The sequence below is a fragment of the Metopolophium dirhodum genome, chromosome 2, assembly GCF_019925205.1.
Source record: "Metopolophium dirhodum isolate CAU chromosome 2, ASM1992520v1, whole genome shotgun sequence".
Classification (NCBI taxonomy): domain Eukaryota; kingdom Metazoa; phylum Arthropoda; class Insecta; order Hemiptera; family Aphididae; genus Metopolophium; species Metopolophium dirhodum.
Window position 1 is genome coordinate 5,049,927 of NC_083561.1, and position 22,999 is coordinate 5,072,925.

Consider the following 22,999-nt stretch of genomic DNA (forward strand, 5'->3'; position numbering starts at 1 on the left):
ACCGGCGTGAGTGCGTGACAATACACAGCTGTACCCGTCTTCGCATCTTTAGGTGTTTAAGACTCGCGTAAAAGTCGTCGTCGTCGTCGTCGTCGCAAAATTTGGTACCTAGGTAGGTATATAATAATATTATAATCGACCCGTTCTCGTACACTCCTAACCCATCTACCTGGTACGACTATAATTCGCGAAAGCGTTCTCATCGTGTCTTGTCGGCGGTCGCGGTTACATGTTATATATGCACGCGAATATTATATTGGGTGAACATTTATTATAATGATTCGATAGTCTCCAGGCGGGCTCATTCGGTTTCACCGATAGCCCTGCTCCGCCCCACACGGTCTTTACGATGTAATATATTATTATTATTATTATTATTATCATCGAATTTATAATAATACAATATTGTTGGCCCGCTCGGATCGTTTTTCCCCGCTCGCCGCCGAATCCAAGAGCGCTCGCGGTCCGACTATACTCGGTTTTTATTCATTATAATGATATTGTTATAATAGAGTATATAAGTATTATTTATGTATATTATGCATATTTTTTTTTACCATCAATTCGTTATAGGTAAAACTATATAATATAAACACGAGTATACTCGAAACGAACAGTTTGCAGTGAAAAAGAAAACGAGAGAAAAAAATCACAACGCGGTGTCGGGTCAAAAGTGTACAGACAGTATAATATATATATATATATGATATTCCTATATATTTTTATATTTATTTAAAAATTGTATTTTTTTATTTTAAATTACAGTCTAGATACTGTTTAATATAAGTATTCTGAACAGGTCTTGTGGTAATAACGGAACGTAACTATTATTATTAATTGCGCCACTTACGCTATTCGATGAACTATAAACATTTTATTGTACACTGACGATTTAAAAAAAAAATCTATATTTATTCTTACCGACGAAAGTTTTTATCCAAAAATTGTAATGACTTCTAAGAATCATATTATATTGTGTCCTATTCGCCTACCTATATGGTTTTGTTTTCATTTGTTCGATATATTTTCATTATACACTAAAATATCGTCATTAGTCATAAGTCATAACCTTTTAAATGCAATACGTATTGTGGTCGCTATATAAATACTAAATTGATTCTGCTTGCACAGTTGCACGCGTTATGTTATTATTATAATATGTATACTAATTTATGGAGCGTTACATTATACATGAATCCTCGAAAGGTTTCGTGGAGACATTTACATTTTTAAAGATAAGACCAGGCTGAATAATTTTAGCATATTTATCATAGTATTATTTTGATAAAACGTCAAGCCAGGTATAAAACATATGATTAATCTCAAATTTTGGTTTTGCATTACAAACAAGCGAAATTTGAAATAATTCAAAGCTAATTTTTAAATCTCATGACTCATAGGTACCACTTTTTAGTAAACTTTTTAACTGCTTTATTTTATTTTTTGTTTTATTGTCACAAGTCAAAACAAATATACTACACTAGGCTGCAGGTGTTATTTATATTTTCAGTATGACTGCAGTCAAACAATAATAATAATTGTTCAGATAATCACTTCGCATTAACACGCGACCGGTTATGTCTTACTATCACTGCACGCACACATTATGGGAACAAAAAATTTTTTTTTTTAAAAGTTATGGTCGTTCTTGGTCATTATTCTGTGCAATCCAGCTACTGTCTCTATAGTCTACACGCTCTTCAAATCGTTTGCCTGCGATGGCGTCCAAAAAACCGACGTCGCAGCAGCATCATATAATATACACTAATTTATATATTATGTAACGTAAATACTAAATACAGTCGTCGTACGGTCGTCAGTATAGTTATAATAATATTATTATTACGATGGGTCGTACGAGTAGGCATGATATAGTAAAATCGAATAAAAAAATTTCGCGTTCGACTACACGTGTACCTACTACTACTGACGACGTGTCCACTATAAACTGGTTTCATTCGCCTAATTATATTCTGCCTGCCGCAATAATATTAACGCGAGTACAACTGTGTGTGTATATATATAGGTATAATATGGAAGACGACGTGTGCGCGTTGCTCGCCGAATGGCAAAATGGTGAATAAACAAACAAACAGACAGACAAACAGACGGACAAAACAACCGTTACCGGCAACACCTTGACCCACATGAATAAAATGTAAAACGTTTCCTCTGTATACTTCGTACGACGTGTTTAATTGACGTAAAAACACACACACACGGTGTTATGATGGGATTGGTTTCTGTTCGCACGGGCAACGGAAACGAAAAATACAATTTAAATTTTGTGACTTTTCGCGCGCGGACCATGTCAAGTGCAGCTACCCCCCCTTTCCCCCCATTCCCCCTCCCCCCACACACACCCTCCACACGCCTACGCTTTACATCCGACTAAATGTTGTACACATTACAGTGTGACATGTCATATAATGGCATCGTGTGTATTGTTGGGAATATAATATAACTGAATATTATCTATAGAGCATATTAAGGATAAAATATAATCTAATAGAATATTATATTAAATTGACCATCCAATTGTGTCCATGAATTACATTTCTGAAAAAGAGTGTCGTACATCACACATAAAACGGGACTCTGCAGACCCATATGGCGATCCACACGCACGTTACCCTGATTATTGTAATTTATATTATATTGTACCTATACGGCTATATGTATAGGACATGCGAACCAAAATTTTTTATCTTTATAACGAATTTATTGCTCGCTGCGTTGTATTATATGAATTTCACTTTCCAATATTATCTCTGCGTCTCGTCGTGTTAATGATTATTAAAATATTGTCCGCCGACGCGTATCGCATAATATCATTACTATCATATATATGTATATAGGTACGGTCGTATACCGCGCGGAGCTCCGTCGCAAACATATCGCGTACCCGGATCTGGCCGGCAGCTTTTTAACCCTTTGGGCTTTGGCCGATCGGTGACGGCGGAGCAGGTTTCACTTTCGGACACAGTAATGGTAATAATAATATTATATATAATGTACAATACGATAATATACACGCGATACCGGTTTGATATTCGCCCGTGCGCGTATAACTGCTGCAGAACTGGACGCCGACTGTGCGGAGAAGCAAACGGGACGCGGCGCGTTAATGTACGTGTGGTATGAACGCATATACGCATAATATTATTATGATACACGTGTGGGAATTTCATTTCAAGGCGTACCTATGTATGATACGAAAACGGCCCCGTTGAAATTTATATTAATGTTATTAAAACGTACGTGCACTGCAGGCGCCACTCTCTCGACCAGTGATTAGTATTTCATTCCGTTCGGATCGGCGTATCGCGTGGTCATGGGGGGGGGAGGGTGGTCTCGTCGAGAAATCGCGGGCTAAAGCGCGCTTTTAGATGAACGAAATCGCAGCACGCGGGTGCGAGGTGAAGATCGTCGTCGTCGTCGTCGTCGTCGTCATCATTAATATTATTATTATTATTATTATTGTACGATTCGAGGCCGTCAGCCTGTGCATAATAATATTATCATTATTGCATATTGTAGTAGGGATAATATAGTGTCGTACGCGCGAGGGATCGCCGTCGTGGCGGCGACGAACGTTTTCGGCGGCGAACCGTATAGTTATAGTTTGTATCGACTGCCTCACGAACCACCGGGGTTGACGACGAATCTCATCATAATCTCAGCATACATCAAAATGTATACGGTGCGAGGTCGATCGACCCGTTTCGTTGCGGACACACGACCATAATATACAATACGGACGAACGGGATGGTTATTATTAATATCTATAATATTTTAAGAGCACGACGCGCCGCGGTTGGCGCGCATCCGATTTGCGAGACACGAACTCCGTTTTCGGTGCCGACGATTTTCCGATAATTTTTTTTCTCCGCCATTACAATATCAATATAATCGGTAAAATTCCATCCGGTCGTGCCGAGAGTCTAATGTTGTCGTTATAACGTAGTACCACGGTATACGGTCGGCAAAACGGCACTGACATGACCCGCGCTAGCAACCCCGATCGTCCGAGCGGCTTTTACGAAGTCGCGTCTATTTCGTATGATCATCGTACCTGTGGAAAATCTACGCTATGGCTCTTATTCGTGGAATCGATTCCGACGCGTTTCCCGACCACAACCGCTGTGCCGGACAAGTCGGCGAGTCCGGTCCGACACCGTACACAATAATATCAGTATTATATACCTACTGTTATAATATTGTCATTAAAATAATATTGTTATAACGTACTAATTATATTATGTACGATATTATAATATCATGTCGCATATTAAACCTACCGTATATTATATTGTGATACACTATTATACACACATGTATATATAAGCGCCCCCGCGGTCGAGAACCAAAATATACGCGTGTATTGTTTATATACGACGAATCAATTTCCAGCGGTCCGCTGAACCCGGTAACGACCGACGTGGTTATACGACATAACATTACACTATAGTACTATACACAATATTAACACATTATCTTATATCATTATTTCGCCGAGCGTGTGACATGTGTATTTCGTCCGAAACCGACTCGTCTGCAACGGTCCATATCATTAATTAAGCGTATTGTGATTATCGCGATTATGTCGCGCCGTCTGATTCGATGTGAAATATAAAATAATAAGCGATCGACCGGCCACCGTTTTTAATTATTATCGGCTATTTATTTTAAGTCAATGCCTGCAAAGTATACACCCTGCGCACTGGATGTGTATAATTACTAATTGCCAACACACGTGACCCGAGACATACATAGATATATAATAATTACTATCTAAATGACGCTTTATGCAAAGGTAATAGATATAATATAATGTCGAGTTGTGTTAAGTGCACAGCGGGTTATTCTGCACCACCCACTCGCTTATGATAATGTATAGTATAATTTTTCACAAATTCAATTAACCGTGATAACCAATGAGCAGTTTACATATGCAATCAAAAGGAATATATTATAATATATATTTTGTATTCCGATGTAAACATTAAACAAAGTAAACTTATTTTCTCTGCGAGTTGTCCTTTTTTACACATATTTATTAATTATTTGTCCATATCCGTTGGGTGTCATTATAAATAACATACATATTGTATATTACATATATAATAATAACATGACGATAACAATATTCGTATTACGTGTAAGTGTATTTAAAATTATGCTTCTAAGAGTCAAGAAATTATGTGTCATTATTTAATCCTCGTAAACATTCTCTATAGAAAAAATATAATAACTATGAATTTGTATATGTGATGCAAAATGGCAAATGCCTCGCAAGTATAATCTTTGATTCAATGCGTTAGTAAACAATATCGGAGAAGAGACGAAAAATATAACACAACATAGCGTCCGCGTAATATGTGCGTGTGATCTTATTATTGACTTTAGTGATTAATAAATATTATTTAAATTTATGTTTGGCCGCAACGACACCCAATAATAGTTATTAAAACATTAGTATCATTATATTTCATCAAGAATTTATTCAATACGTTTATTCCTCTGATATTTTTACAGGATACAATATAATTATTACTATACTTCCTGTAGTAGAGACCTATATCATGCAGTGAAGATCATTATTAATTTTTTTTGTTAATCTTGGACACGGTGCAAATCGCTGTGCTTAGTATAGGTTTATAGCAACATTATCCCACCACAGCAAATCACGTACACAATATAGGAAATAATAATTTTATGACGGTCGTGTCTCACATCGTATGGGTACAACCTACGCGCAGGCTACATCCCTTAATTTGTGGGCAAACGTGTTCCGGACTATACAGAATTAGAAATCATTTCGTCCGGAATGAAAATGATAACCAGTTGTGGCCGGCAGCCCTTATAACATTATACGCATTATTACAAGCGTCTTATGTATTATAAACGTTCATATATAATAATATAAGCGCAGCATCAACACGAAACATTATCACGGGTGGGACTTTCTCTGCAGTCACTCTTGCTCTCGTCGCGATCACGGTAGAAAGTTCTAAATGCGCTACCGACCCGGCCCGACCCCCGACACACACACACACACACACACACACGTGTAGATTGTATATAATATATATATATATATGACACTGTTGTGCACGTAGTATAGCTATGCACAGCCATCGTCACACGTTTCGAACTTGACCTTACGACCGCAGAGGCGCTTGGCTCGTAATAATGTATATTATTATTATTATTATATGTAACATAACTCGGCGTGTTGTATTGTTCGCACGATGGCCAATAAATCGACGTCGAAAAATACACATAATATAATAATAAGTGTGTGTGTGTGTGTGTGTATTGTTGTGTCGCGACGCTATTGTTTCCGCTGCGGTTACAATACGCGCGTATGCGGTGGCGCAGTATAGGATAAGACTCTAGAATATGGCTCCAAAGGCAAATAAAAAAAAAATTTCCGCAGCGTCGTCGAACCGTAGTCCGATTGAGTTTGCGCGAAAAACGCGACGCATCGAGTGTATTATAATACAATAATATACAAAATATGTGGTTTATGCATAGGTAGGTATAAAACAAATAATAATTATCGATATTTCGTCACGCGGTGTCAATTCGAATCGTTCGATGTTTTCATCAATTCATATTACAACCTGCAGCTACAGGTAATTATGCATTGTGTTGAACGTATTACCTATATTTTATTTGATAATGTCATGATATGATAATATTATGTTTCGTGTGGTTTGCATCATTATTATCGTTGTACAATATTATATACTCGTGAATGTCTTATTATTTTCTCGATGTATTACAATATGATATCATATATATATATATATGTATTTCTTATAGTGTGTACAGGCAAGCCGATGATAATCAAGATGTAAATCTATCCAACGCTCTAAACGGTTATCCGGGATGAGAGAAAAAAAAAAAACAAAAACCCGATACGTATAATATATATACACGAGCGTATAGTAGATGCTCATAATATATATTATACATACGATAGAATACAGGTATATGTTTATGGGTAACCGGGTATCAGTAAATTATGATGATGGATGATGTAATTACAATATGTGTTCGAGGGAAAGGACGCTGACAATGATGACGGTCAAGAATACGATGAAAGTAACAAATGGAATTTGATCGTCATTATATATTATGTTGATTTCGTTTTCTTGTTGTTATTATTATTATTATTATTATTAGGATTGTGTTTCACGGCGTGTAAGCATACGGACAAACGTGGAGATTTCTCCGATCAACGCTTGTTTGGGTGATGTACCTATAACCGTAATAGGTATGTTGAGAAAAAAAAATAAATAGTTAATGGTCACTCGGAACGATCAAGAGGAGACCGATATTCATTATATTTTACTACACACACCCACGTATAACTAACCACACACGGGATCCGACGAAAGCTAGACAACATTTTATGCTTTGACCTTCTTTAACGGTTCTCTTGGTTTCAAATCAATGACCAATTATTTATTTATTTTTTTTTTTTTTGTTATAAGTAAATTTTTATTTATAGTATTGTGCTCAAGGTGAAAATAATCACGATATTTTAATACTTTATCCGATAATAATAAACGGTTGATAATATTATTATAGGTACCTACGCAGAAAAGTTGTGATACCAACGTTTTATGACCTATTAGTTATTGTGAATGTGTATATTTTGCACACATTTTTAAACACTTAACTAGTTATCTATAGTTAATGTAAAATTTAGTTATTAAAAAAAAAAAAAACAAAATATTTATCAGAAATTATTTTGAAATTAATTCATTACGACATAGGGAATAAAATGTGACATATGTATACGAGAAATAATGAAGTTAATCGTTTCGAAAATACCACAATTAGTATATACCGTCATTAGGTTATAATGTAATATTATGAAGTAATTAAAGTAATAATAGTTTTTTGTTGAATAGTTTTGAAGACACACTTAATATGTTTATGTTTATTGATGACATGCTTATATTTCTGTCTGTATATAGACATTAGACATTCTCATAAACCGAATTGATAATACTCATGTAGTCGTGTCACATTTAAATTACCTTATAGAAAGTTAACTTATATGATAATAGTTGGAAAAAATTAATATTACTTTAAAAATATTATAAAGTAGTTAATAGTTATTTTCGAAACGGAATGCTCGCACAATTGCCTAATAAATAATAATTTAAATATAAAAAAAAATAAAAAATATATTATAGTAAACAAAATGCTTGTAAAAAGGGCACATTATATAATTTTGTTTGAAAAAAATGTTATTAAACAGACATATACGAGTAATTAAAACTAGAATTGTTTGAAAAAATAATAATATCATAATGATATATTTATATAATACGGTTATGTCGGTAAAATTTAAACAGCCGCTATGGCGTTGTTATGAATTAATATTAAAGTCGTGAACACATATTTTTTGTTTTGTCCGTGACCAAACATATTCTGTTGCGAGCAGCTTTTTCTTTAAAATAACATCTCGTCAACGTGCAGTTACGTCAATTTTTTTTTTTTTGGAAAAATTCTAATATAATATTATTATTCTCCGTATAAAATAGTATATACATAATATAAGCCTATCCGACAACTGCAGGTGCAGCGTATACAGCAATCGGGGACGTCTTGTCCACACGACAATATTATTTGCACAAGTTGCGGTAATTATTACCATTACTAGGACGTATAGGTATAATTAGTGTGCGTCATATCATATTTATAGTAATGTGTTATGTACGAAAACCCATTTACGGGTGCGGTCTGGCCGGGGTTGTGTCGTTACATAAAAGGGCGGGGCCGGTCGCACTTGTTGCGAACAAATTTGCCGGTTCTCAATGCGGCCATGTATCCTATGTGTTATGTGTACAACCGTACTGCTGTGCCGATTGTGTTTCGGACGTTTGTGCGAAAACCAAAAGGCGACCGCCCGGTGCCCATATAAGCGGGCTTGCCACCGAGCGAAACTTTCCACCGTCAATCGAACCTGCGGCCGACCGTCTGTAATGATATTATGCCGACGGGAGCCGTAGTAGATGACAATAACGACATAGGACCTCGCACGCCATACAGGTTCGCGTATACCCGAGCTATATACCCGTGTTCGTATTCGACGTGGTCAATCGCGGTATACGGGTCGCGTAGTACACGATATCACATTTTACCATGACGTGTGTATAACGTTATATTGTATTCGGTAGGCCCTGCCGCCGTGGACACTGCGGATGGAAGAAATCGCACGTCTTTCCGTTCGCTTACGCGTGATAATCTATACCTATGTGCGCGAGAGTAGTAGTTACAGATGGACACCGGTTGCAGCCCACACTTTCTTCGCGGCGCGAAACTATTATCGACAGGTCTTGAAAACTGGTTGCATGCGATGTCGTCGTGGTCGGGTCGCCGACGCCCGAATAATTAACGCGCGTTATGTGAAATCACCATCAACTGGCTGTCGATTTCAGGATGCGTTTATACAAAACGATTGAACGAACAGATAAACTGTCCAACGATTATCAAGCCGTGTGGGAAGTGCGGTGTATACCCCACCCACCGCGGCTACTATATAATATATATTACAATATATTATTATTATCGTGCACATAACGTCATAACAATATCATACGGACACGACATAATATTATGATATAACGTGTATATAATATGCTCTGCTCGAGTGTCGGATAGTTTGCGTTTAATAATTTTATGCAATCACTTTCAAACTTTGTCGTATGTGCGCGCCAGCCGCCGAACGTATATAATACCCACTGCAGTCTTGTAGGTGCATAATATACATAATGGTCATTAAAATAGGACAATCCAGTTTGTTGTTAACACACTCGACAAACCTTGAAACACCCGGACCCCGGTATAATATGATGTAGGTATAATAATAATAATATAATATTTATTAAAATACGAAGCGTGTTGCGCAATGGCTTATCGGTTCAGCCATGCGCAAGTGTATATCCATGGTGGCTATATAGCTCCGAACGCACTTAACCATTACCGGCGAGGTCGCCCGAGTTCTTCGCTATGTATATTTTCATATTATTATGTTAAAAATATTGAAGCGACGTTCGAATTTGTTTTCGAAACCAACCACACAAAATATTGTATTCATATATTAATAATATAATAACACTCTAGGACCGATTATTGTGTAATAGTAATATAACACTGTTGCTATATAACTATATGCTCGAGGCTTAACTGTACATCATGATGTTTGCTTGCAATAACGACGATGACTACGACGTTTGATTTGTCTATCGTACGGCCGTCGATACATATTATATGTACATAAATATTTAATACATAATATGCGAGAGTATTGAAATTTTCGTCTGCGGGGTTTTCCAAAGATGCATTTTTCCAAGCAACATATTTTCATGTCGTAACCGTCTTGTGAAATATTATAATCTTATTGTATTGCTGCAGAGGCGCAGAAAAGAAACGGCTAACAACACACGGATGGCAGGTACGCTCTTATAAGCGTATTATTTTACGGTACGCATATAGTAATAATATCGCGTTATGTATTTATAATATATTATGTTATTATGACGAGACGCCGCGGTGCCCGGCTGATGGATATCTTCAATGATTCGAAAAACCGTCAAAACGTGCGTACCAAGTTATATGACGTGTGACGACTGTGTGACTGTGCACAATCCGCGAATGTCACGACCACATGTACTTCGCCCACAACATCCGAGGCTGTGCATATATAAGAGGCGACTCGCGACGAAGGTTTTGCGACGAAAATATAGAGGCGGCCGCGAGCAGGCTATATACGTGGCTCGAAGCGTGTGAACCAGTTCGGACGAGGGACACACGCGCGTTGATAGTATTACATGTTATTATGAGTATGAATTTATGCAAATCGGTCGTCCGCGGTTTCCACGCGCTTTTCGATTCGTGCGCCACCTCCCACGCTGCCTCCGCGGGTTTTTCGTGGATCGCGGGGGCTTTGCAGGTTTTCCGACGTTATAATTTAATCCGACGTATAGTACAGTACATAATATACGCTGCAGGTCCTACACGTATTATAGAAGTCATGCTTTACGACTCTGCACTGACGGGGACCTGTCCGACGTCCACGATACGTCTGAGGTCTGTAGCCGGTAAAATAAACGTAATATTGTGTGCGCCGTCTTATTATTGTAGGTAGGTGGGTAGGTGTACCTCCTATAGTTGTTGTAGTGTAGGTAAATAATTTCTTTTTTTTTTCTTAATTTTTTTTCGCGCCGTCCGAAAAGTGAAATGAAAAGTGATCGGTAACAAACGCGCGCATCATCGTGTTATGGACATGTGAAAACCGAATTTGTTCACACGATTCTGCTGCAGCGCCATCGTTTTTTCCGGAAAACCATTGAAATTTCGTCGAATTGTATGTTAAAATATATTATCATTATACTGTTGTAATGATATACCTATCGTTCAACGACGCCGCTGCGTGTAGGTATACACTTTCGTCTCGGTCCGGACAAGAATAATATTATGTCTCCCGCGGCCGACACGAACCGCATAATTGACACGCATAATAATATAAAACACGTCGTTTAAACGTAGTGTGTAAATCGTTTCCGCTATATAGTCTCTTCTTGCCGAGCATCGATTATAAACACGCCGAAAAATATGCAATATACGTCATTATTATATTATATTGTGTACAGTACATATTATTTTCATCTCGCCCAATTACTGATTTCAGTTACCTATATTCTATTACCCATACATATTGTGACAAATTATGTACGCGCGAAAATCGATCATTTTTCAACTATAATATGTTAACGCGTGAATATTATTTCGACGTCAATGTTACCTCCAGTACCTCCATGCAGGCAACCGTGATGTATGGTACCCATAAGACTATATAACCTATCTACGCCCTACGTAGATATAATAATGACATATCGTTCTAGAAAAACCGAGCAAACCCAACACTGACAATGCTATATAGCTGCACGTACGTACAGTATACTATTTTCCGGCTTATTTTGCTCTGATATCCTGGGTTATAAGAATTCGATTGGCCGTTCGCGATATATAGTAGTAGTAGATTGCAGTGAGTGACAATTTTTCGAGTTTCGGTTTGAAAATCGTTTCGTTTTTTTAGAAAATCGATAGTTATAGCAATTACCGTCGCTCTTGTCACTGGACAACTATTGTAATAATAATATACACTATATAGGTACTCGTGTTGTCACCCGTATATTACAATAATATATTACATTAAATAGGTATAGGACATTGGTACTGAACGTCGTTTTCTTTATCAAATATTAGTTATGACATGTATGCGTATATATACAATATACACGAATGACACTGACTGCATGCGTGCCTATTCAGTTTAACCGTGATAAGAAAACCATCGATATGGAAATGAAATACTATCATGATTACTGTACCTCCCCCACGTGTCATCGTCCGTGTGTGCTGGGCGACGTCGTTTTCGGTAAAAATATTTATCAACAATCGTTTCGCAGTTAAACGCCGTCGTGAGACGGAAACGCCCGCTTTTTGACGATAATATTTTAATCGACGACAATAATGATTATAATGCGTTTATTAAAACATTATATTATTATATTATGCGCCGCACGGCGGTACGCAAACGAGAATTTGATTATTGCCATCGCATCAAGGTTGTTCGGTACCTATAGCTACACATTGTACATTTGTATACAGAAAATCGATCGCGAGTATCGTCGTTCAGTCGTTCACTTCTGCACAAACGAGGTTTTCAAAAGTGTACGATATATAATTTCGAACGATAAATATTAAAATATAATATAGTACCTATCTGTACACATTACGCTGTATGACGCGTCTAACCGGTACGCAATGGTATACCTAAATAATGTCGTTTTCCTTTCACTCTCGCACCCGTCGCAATAATAAGTAATATTCAATGTATATTATGTATCATATTATATTATGAGCCGTTACGGGCTACAGTATAATATAATATTATAGTTTTCCAGTGACGATGTCTTATCGTTTGTTGCGAACATTGTGATTATGGTTATTGCTGTCGGTGACGAAAATCGCACATGTCTGCGACCCGCAGCGTATTGGGATGATAACATAATAACATGTGTCTCGATGGGAGGTAAACGCGCCGGAAAACCACACGAAATCCGGGCGGACGTTCCGAGTTAAAATAATATTATATGCGGTAGGTATATACGCGCCATTTGTCAAACGACGGCGGCGGCGGCGACGACTGTTATTGTTGGAGTGGTTTGTGACGACGACGATTAACTCCGGATTTACTGCGATTACGATTTTATTCATCCCGGAACGATCTCAATCAGAGATACCTACGCACGCTCTAAAAGAAGGAAAAAAAAATTGTACACAAAAATGTAGGTCGTTCGCGTACCTACATAATATAACGAGGTAGGTAGGTATACTATGGAGGTTACGACATATCGTTAATTGTCAGGCGTTCGGCGATCGACAATAAGAAAGAAAAATGTTATAACGTCCAAACCTAAAGCACAGAACAATAATATAATGTTATTATCCTGCACTATATTATGTGCACTGCTGTCGTGTTTCATATTTTTTGTCTAATTGTGTTAAAGACACGACGACGACGACGACGACGAAGACGTTGTGTAACGCAATTTTTGTTTTCTATTCGCAAACCAATAATTTTGTCGTCACGTAATATGCGAAGAACCGACCGTAATATACACGCGGGAATGGTAATCACGGTTCGACGTTCGCCGGTCGTAGACTTTGAAGAAACCGCACTGTTGGTCTGTCCTCGCGAAAAATTTCGTCATGTGTACAGGCATTGGCAGTATTTACACTTGTCACTGCCGGTAATCGGAATTAGTATATTATGGAAATTTGATAAGTAAAAAAATGCTCGTAATTTATTCACTATCCGTATGGTCATTGTCACAATCCTATCAATATTTTATACATTTTATCGTACACGTTATTCGCCCCAGAATAACATCCGAACACCGAGCACTGCAACTGCTTGGCGGCGGCGCCAACAACATTTTTGAAAATGGGTCTGACACCATTCCGCGCATATTTCGAAAACGTTTAATTTATATGTTATCAACATGTATAACATTATCATAATATACCGCCTTATATATTATTTATTTATATACATCATGTACGAGACATCAACATAATAATATATATATATACGTATAATACGACTTACACAAGCCACATTATAGAAGTTCTCGTGGACAGTCCTCCCTGCGGGCTACTATATAACACAGGTATATACGCCGCAACAATATTATCATCATGGTCAAGCGTATATTATATACAAACTATAATATATATATATATTGTGATGCATGTACATTGTCCACGGTCGGTACCTACCTATTATTATATTATACATATTTTATTGGATCCGTTTCGAATAGGGATACCTACCTATATAATTTATAATATTATACCCACATACATTACAACAGTGGACATCATTTGGGGAGGGGGTCAGGGTGTGCGGTTGAACCCCTTATACATTTAAAAAAAGTCCCATTAGGCCCGCCACAATTATATGATATACGTATTAAATTATAAAATACAACGGTTGTCAATATCCATAACCAAACATTAATTATATTATGTGCAATTACCTTTTAAAATCTTTGGGTGTTGATGGGTTTATTAGTAAATATTTGAAAAAAAAAAATAATGTAAGACAGGAGAGATTTGTTTTTTCAAGTCAGATGAAATTTAATAGTGGATTTTTAATAATATCGAACGCCGGAAAAAAAATGAAACGACGCCCCCGAATATTTAACAACCGTCAATAATATTGTTGAGTATAATAATAATATTATGACGTGCAGCGTAATATTATATTTATATGTTAGTGTTCGTGTACGGTATGTTATCTGAATAGCACGGCGACCGAAGACTTCTAAAATTCGATTTGCTTCTTGGACCTGTACCTATATCGGAAAATAGGAGGTACTCGCCGCGATACCAGCAGCTGACGAATATGGTTAACACGTGTCTTTGGAATTTCTTCGGCGCACAAACGCATATATATATATAATATAATATACGTCAGGTGTAACATTATTTTATGTAGAACTATACACACATATACACATATGTATATACCAGCTCGATTATACCTATATATGTGCAGTAGTCTATATGCTGATACGCGTAGTATACACATACCTATATATATGTTGAAGTCGCCGCCGGGACGATAGCGCGAAAATCGAGTGTGGTCCGACTGGTTTTCGTATCTGTGCGTATAATAGTAATAATAATAATAATAATATATCTAGTAATGGCTGGTAGTCGTGTATAGTATTGCTTGGAGGCTTCCGGCTCCGGTCGGCCCGAGGAATTGTGTCAGACTCGCCGCCGCTCGTAGTGGTAACCCACGACCATACGCCGCCGTCATCCGGCGATTATTTTCCCCCCTCTCACACCCGTCGTTGTGCCACATTGTCTTCACGACGAAACCGCCAAATCTTCTTTCCCGGACAAATCTGTTCATTCTTCTTCTCCTTCGTATTATTATTATTATTATTATTGTTATCATTATTATTATTTTACTGCGTCTCGTTTTTTATTTTTATTTTTTATTCGCCATGAATCGCATTGACCGAGAATCGTCATCGTCGTAACTCATCGTAATGTGCGCCATTCGATATAGAATCGTGAAAAACAACGTGCATATTGTGTATATATGTATTGTGTACACATATATTATAATAATAATATTATTTGCGTGATTGTAAATATACCTATAAATATTCCTAACATATTAAACTTATTTGACCTTTTTTCCTCTCTGTGCTACGGCATGCGGTGCATTCATTATTATTAGACATTTTTTTGGCAAGACTTTCGAGATTTCGATTTACCATGATTCGTATAATATTATATTCCCTCTTAAGTTACTTGTTGATTTTTTTCTTTTCTTTCGTTTGATGATAGTGGTTACGTGTAGGTACATTTAAATTTCGAACGACACGTGTGTTTGGTCAGGGTGTTTGGAGGGGAAAGGAGAGACACAATATACTAACGAGGTATATGAGTTCTCACAAAACTGTCTAACGTCTCCGGCGGATTTCACCTGGAACCGCTATGGCTGGTCGCGCCAACAGGTTCAGTATCTTTTACATCGAGAATACAATCATAAAAAAAACCAATTGGGTACATTGATCTGTTCTTATTCGTTTGATAAGTATTTTTGGGACGTGATTACGTGGAATTTGACAATAAAACACTATGTCGATTACAAACAATATATTGTACATTATACATTATACATTATATAAGTATATAGTTATAAATATATATTATGAATGTAATGCAATGTCACTAAATACAAACTTAAATTTCACTACGTTAATAAAATTATATGTTATATTACTACATAGAAATAAAATAAATAATTCGAATGTATTGCATATAATACCTATGTCTCCTTAGGTGACGTATAAAAAAAATTAAATTATTTTGTTCTTCTAGAGTTGATTCCGAGTTATTTCTGTATGCCGGCGAATCAGTAATAATATGAGAATCATGAAATAGCCGCCGGGAATAAAATATGCGCAACCACTTTCGCCGCCAACGGGGAATACGATTTTTAAGCACGAAAAACCTATCATTGAAAGACGAATGCTATTATATATATAGAGTATACACACATGCCTTGATTCGTGTATAAACGAAATAAAACCATATTCATACGTAGAAAGTATTTATGTGATGAAAAAAAAATGCGAAACAAAACGTGCGTGGAGGAGGCTGCAATTACGTTATATATACGCGGAGACTTCAACGCCCTATCGCAAATAACTCTTCCTGGATTAGCTTGTATATACGCGGCTCACACTCTCGTTTTGATTCATTAATTTCAATCACTATTATTTGGATTACAATAATAATAATATTAATAATACAATGGACTTTTACTTTTCAGTACATGACAAACACCGATGGCGCTCCTGAAAATTAGTTTTTTTACGTACAACACACCCGCAATAATTATGTGATAATGGATATAATAATGGTGCAGAGATATAGCAAGTGTCATCTCCTCGATGATAATATAATATGGTCTGTTAGAGAATAGCTATAGTCAGCGCTGTGGTGGAAAAACAATAGCGGAAAACGGCCGGTGTTTCGTAAGCAGCATATAAAAAAAGCATCCGTTGTTCACTATTATATATTATGATCGTATAATATTATGCTAATGATAAATCTAATATTATTATTTGTACACGAATGAAAGTATGTTTTTCAATTTACGTGTTTTTTTTTATATTCCCATTGTATTTAATTTGTTTCAAATAGTATCCGACCTTCATCGTCTACTGTTCGCTATTGTTCGTCCCGCGTGTGGGTATATATATATGTATCGTTTACCATAGCGCCCCGGCGGCGCTCCAATAGAATACACCGAACAATGATAATAATATACCATTTCGAAAGAAAGGGAAGACGGAAAACGAGTAAATCGCGCGTCAAAGATATATTATGGATTTGTACTTTTATACGATTTTGATCAGATCATTGGGATGACAGCAGAATTATAATAAATGTATACCAATAATTATTACAAAATATATCACTTCACGGACCATGTGACTTTTAGTGACTTTAACGCAAGCGTGAATGACACCACGACCGGCATTGTGTATCAAAAAAAAAAAAATTAACAAGTATTATGAGTTAACTATACCTAATATAAATATTTTTTTAGAAGCAAAATTAGTGTACCATATAGATTATATGATACTCTAAAAATGTGCAAATTACTGTTTTTTGAAAAACATTTCTTAGCGTTTAAAACAATTATAAATAATAAATATTAATAATAATAATAATTCAGAATAAAATATCCAAATTAATGAATATTATCGTTTACATTCTTGATATATATACATACAAACAGTAAATTAACAGGTATAGGTAGTACAAGTATACTATATATCCAACATACTGTTAATGTCCTAAAGCTCAAAGCTGATAAAATAGTGCATGACATCAGTAAGTTTGTGGTATTAAGACTTTTAAATATTCAAAACGAGCGCAAACATTTTTGGTCTAAATAATGAATACCTATGAGATCTTGAAATTAAATATGTCGATTATGTCTTTAATTTTTATATATATTGCTGTAGAAATTATAGTTATCACCAATTATATGTACTTATATCTATATAGATAGTTAAAAAAATAAAAATCTACTGTGATGTATTATATGCAACCGGACGAGTATAGTTGAATAATTACTAAATTACAATAAGGTTCACTCACCTTCACTTAGAGCTAAACAGTCAAAAACAAATAAGCTGGCCAGCAACAGAGCCAGAGTTCTGGCGGGCAAGAGCTTCTTGCGCTTCGTAGCCATTATAGCGCTTTCGTAAATTCCGCGGTAAATCCAAATTCTAAACTGACACTACGACGATAGAGTAAACTGCGAGCTCGTAATCCTTTGACACGCCGAACATTTCGTAAAAAGTTCACAACATATTAAACTTACGCACGACAAAAAATTAATTAAACTCAAAAACAGTCAAAGGGTTTTAAAAAATGCGACAATTAAACAAAATACATAGAACAAACAAAACGGACGGAAACGATATAAAATATAAAAATCATAAACAAACACTGTCGGGAACAACCGGAAACGTTCAAACTTGTGTATACACGTAAAGAATATACGCGTGCGTTTATATGTGTATTAAATCGTAAAATTGTCGGTAAAACCACTGTGGTTCACTCACGCGATTCGGACATGGTGCCGCGGTCTGTGCCAACGAACGAATGAGGTTAACCTCAATCCACTACCGCGCGCTGGCACAACAGATCTTTCACCACGTTTCCTTCTTCTTCTTCTTCTTCTTCTTTTTCTTCTTCTAAACACAGCGCTATACTCGAACTATTACTACTACTACTACTACTACTACTACTACTACTACTACTACTACTACTATTATTACTACTACTACTACTACTACCATATGTCTATATGTCTATATAGGTACCTAGCTACTATTATACTATATAGTAGTCACTATACTACCGCCGCCACTACTTCCCTCCCAGGAGAAGGGCACGAAATAACAATAATAGTAATAATAATGTTCCGTCTATATTTCTAGTAGTCGCGGTCGTCGCAGCAGCGCAGTGCAAGTTGTAGTCTTATAAAGTCACCGTTTCCGTCATTAATTAAAAACTCACCGCCGCTGACGGTATTTGCTCGTTGACCTCTGCTACGATACGTCGACCAAATGACCCGTAACCGGGCACACACACACACACACACACACACACATACAAAGTTATACCAACACAAGCACACGATATTACTCACTTACACACAAGTACACTCATGCGTGAGCGTGTTCGAATCAAGTGCAGACTGCCCTAATGCGGCGGTGATGACCGCCGTCGCGGAAGATCCCCCGACGACCCAATGACCGCCGCCGTCGAAGGTGGTTTGTTGTCGGTCCATAATACCGCGCACGAGCATATATGATATCATTATATTGTTCTAAGACTTAACTACACGCATGTCAATACGTGCCGGTATACGCTATAATGACGTGTATGCGCCCGTTATATTGTGTGGATATAAATGTGTGTGTGTACGGGTCAGTGGGGTAAAGTAACATTTTAAACGAACGCCAAAATATAATATGACCAACTCAGTATATAAACTATATTGAGTACATAGGTACTAACCTAAAATAATATTTAATTTTTAATTTTAATTTTTTTTTTAGTAGAAAATTAACAATATCCTTGGCTACATGCATAATAAGAAAATATGATAACAGGTATAACAGAATTTATTTTTACTTACATGAACTATATTATGACGTGTTGATGTACAGTGATTTGTGTTTTTATTTGAGTAAGTCTAACTCTGCACCATTGGCATTTCAAACGGTGCGTTGGATTTTCAGGGATAGATTTGCACGAGAGTGAGGAAATTGTAGGGTTTGGGGGCGATGATAATTTTGAGATAATGAATTTGGAGTAGTGTTTCGTTTTTCAAGTCGTTATGGACTTTTAGTTTTGAAATAAGTGAAACATCATTTGTACCTATGCACAGTACAGTACATACCTACTGCCTAGGTTTATATAATATACAATTACCATATTATTGCAATGATCATTAATAAAACCAAATAAAACGAACAAGTTTTTGGAGAAATACGGCTAAGAATGTTGTTAGTCGACATATACCGTCGTACATTGTGTCACGAAAACCAGGGCCATCCATGGGGGGGGGGGGGGGTCTGAGGCGTGATAGACCAAAGTTAAATTTTTAATTTTAATATCCCAATATTTTGACCCGTACAAAAAAGGTAGAAAATATTGTTTTCAGTGGCCATTAAAACTAAATAAATGTCTCGATTATGTACATATTTTCACAAAAATATCTTAATAAACCGCGTTCACACGAGCTAATAATATTATATACGTTACATACTATAACCACAATAAAGTTTTAAAATTGGGACATTATATAATAGCCTGTAGGTGGTAAAAGTAACACATAACGATACAAAAAACATGTGCATCGTCCTATACGAATAACAAATACATTTTACCCGTCTCAAAATATTTTTATAATTGCTGCGTGTATTATAATAATACATAAATACTATAGCCTCTATTTAAATAGTCATTATACTGGCAAGCGTGGAGTTTTTCACGAGTTTCGATGTCTCATAAGTCTCGACGAATCACGTGGCGACGTATATGTATCGCAAATCGCGTCGGTTTAGATTTTAGTATACGATCAACACGCAAGACCTGCATACTAAAACGTAGGTGTAGGTAAATGTTATTTCGTTTGAAAATCAAGTCCACGTCGCATTGTTTATTTCGTACGGGACGGTTCGGAATGCGATCTCGTTTTCAATTAATATTTTGGTTATAATACACGAGCAATGTATAAATATTATTTTACGTTGTCCAGATCTACCTACGAGACGTCCGTTGGCGTAACTAGTTGTGGTGGGAGGCGAGGCTCACATTTTTTATTTTTTGATTTTAACTTCTCCAAAAATTAAAATACGACAATTTTTAAATACTCTTTTTTAATATGACATTTTTAGGAATTTGATGGATAATATTATCAAACATGTGGGAAAGTCGATTTCAAGTAGACTTGACGACAAATTCAAATCTGTTTTCAGAATTCTTATCACTTCAATAGATCAATTGTATAATGTTTGGCAAAAAACACGTCTAAAATACTATGTCGCGCGTGTGTTAGACAAAAACAAAAAATCACGGTACGAATCCCCTTAAATATATAATGTTTAATAAATAAAAATAAGTTAGTATATATAATTATATATAATTACTTAAATAATTCAATGTTTCATTGATTTGTTTATTTTAGCTACCATCAAAATGTATTATTTGATTAATAAGTATAACCATCAAACTTAAAAAAAATCCAAGCATTCCAACCATCTACACTCCGTCTAGTAAAAGGTGCATTTTTCTATACCTTTAATCATATTTAAGAGGATGTCAGCGCAATATTTGTTTTCTCTCTCAGACCCACCCGTAACATGGATAAAACGCTCTTACGTAATCGTTTTTTATGACTTTTGAGTAATCTTAGAATAAAATCACTCATTAAAAAACGTTTAAAGGATAATATTTTTGAAGGTTTGACATATCGCTTCTATATATATCGCTTCTTTTATTATTTTTTGACCTTAAATAACATCCCTAAAAATCCACCTTAACGATTAGCTCGCCAATGGTGTAGATATCTATTAAATCTAAATTAATCCCTAATTTATATAACGCAAAAAAAAAAGTGTCATCGCTAGGTCCCTTCTTTTTATCAGTTAATTCATGCTGACCTGTACTGCATTGTCCACTCATAGTTTATTGTAAAAAAAAATAATTAAGAAGCTAAGTAAAAATGATCAAAAATATATTTTATTGAATTGAGCTTAGGTTATACTTTTTATAAACATAATATATAAAGTACGTAATAGGTAATATACGTAATTTGGTGCATATAATCACATTTTTTATAATGAACGTTGTTTCATAGACAATTTGCAAATTACCGCGTGTCTTACACACATAATATATTATTTCATACACATTGTTACTGCTGTATATACAATTTAATGTACAACTGCAGGTTGTATGCAGTATTCCTGAAAAATAATAATATAAAACAAAATGTATATGTAATAATAGTAATATGTATGCATTATATATGTATTTATGTATGTATGTATGTATGTATGTATGTATGTATGTATGTATGTATGTATATGTATGTATAATACATTTATGAGATATATATATGATAAGTCATAAGTGTAGTAATAGTTATTTAATAATACATTTAATAATATTACACTATTATTACTATGGAGGTAGCTCATTTATTTTACAAGAAACGCTATTTTACAATATAAAAAAATATTGTTTTAATTTGCTTCGTGGTATACGTATAACGGATTCTATATTATAATATTATTATATGGCTTAAAATACTAGCAGAGAAATAAAACTAAAACTGTGTAGCATACGATGCCTTAACTGCAGCTAAAACATAATATTATTATTGTGCACTTTGATAGTAAAAATTCAAACAATATAGGTTCTTACAAGGTAGAACCTATTATTTTTATTTCTTGCATATTTTGAATTTAAAAGAAAAAAGAACATATTTTATTTATTACCCTATACCTATATATAGTACTCTAATATAATTAATATTTTAATACTTAAATCCGTAGGCATTAAAATATTTAAAATGTTAAATTACTGTTATTTTTCATCATATTAAGCGTGTAACATTATTAATTTTGGTTTCATTTGATACAAGAATTTTAATAAACGTTATGCAAATATTTTAATTGTAATTAAATATCATATAACATAATAATAAATAAAAATGTGTCATCACTGCAGGAAAGACTTACGCCAGTTATATGTATATAAATTATAAGTATTATATTAAACAAA

The 22,999-nt window shown here is 35.5% G+C and overlaps 1 protein-coding gene across 3 annotated transcripts in view; it reads right to left on the reverse strand.

The window, feature by feature from the left end:
- The window catches only part of LOC132939518 (mucin-2), an 81,899-nt gene extending 62,962 nt beyond the window's left edge, over positions 1-18,937 (reverse strand). For 2 of the 3 annotated variants that reach the window (XM_061006726.1, XM_061006725.1), the window contains exon 1: positions 18,293-18,935. In XM_061006726.1, the coding sequence (XP_060862709.1) occupies positions 18,293-18,386 (94 nt within the window). In that variant the 5' untranslated portion in view covers positions 18,387-18,935. Of the gene's footprint in view, positions 1-18,292 lie in introns of all 3 variants that reach the window. The other variant, XM_061006727.1, reaches the window with a different exon arrangement.
- Positions 18,938-22,999: the final 4,062 nt, after the last annotated feature.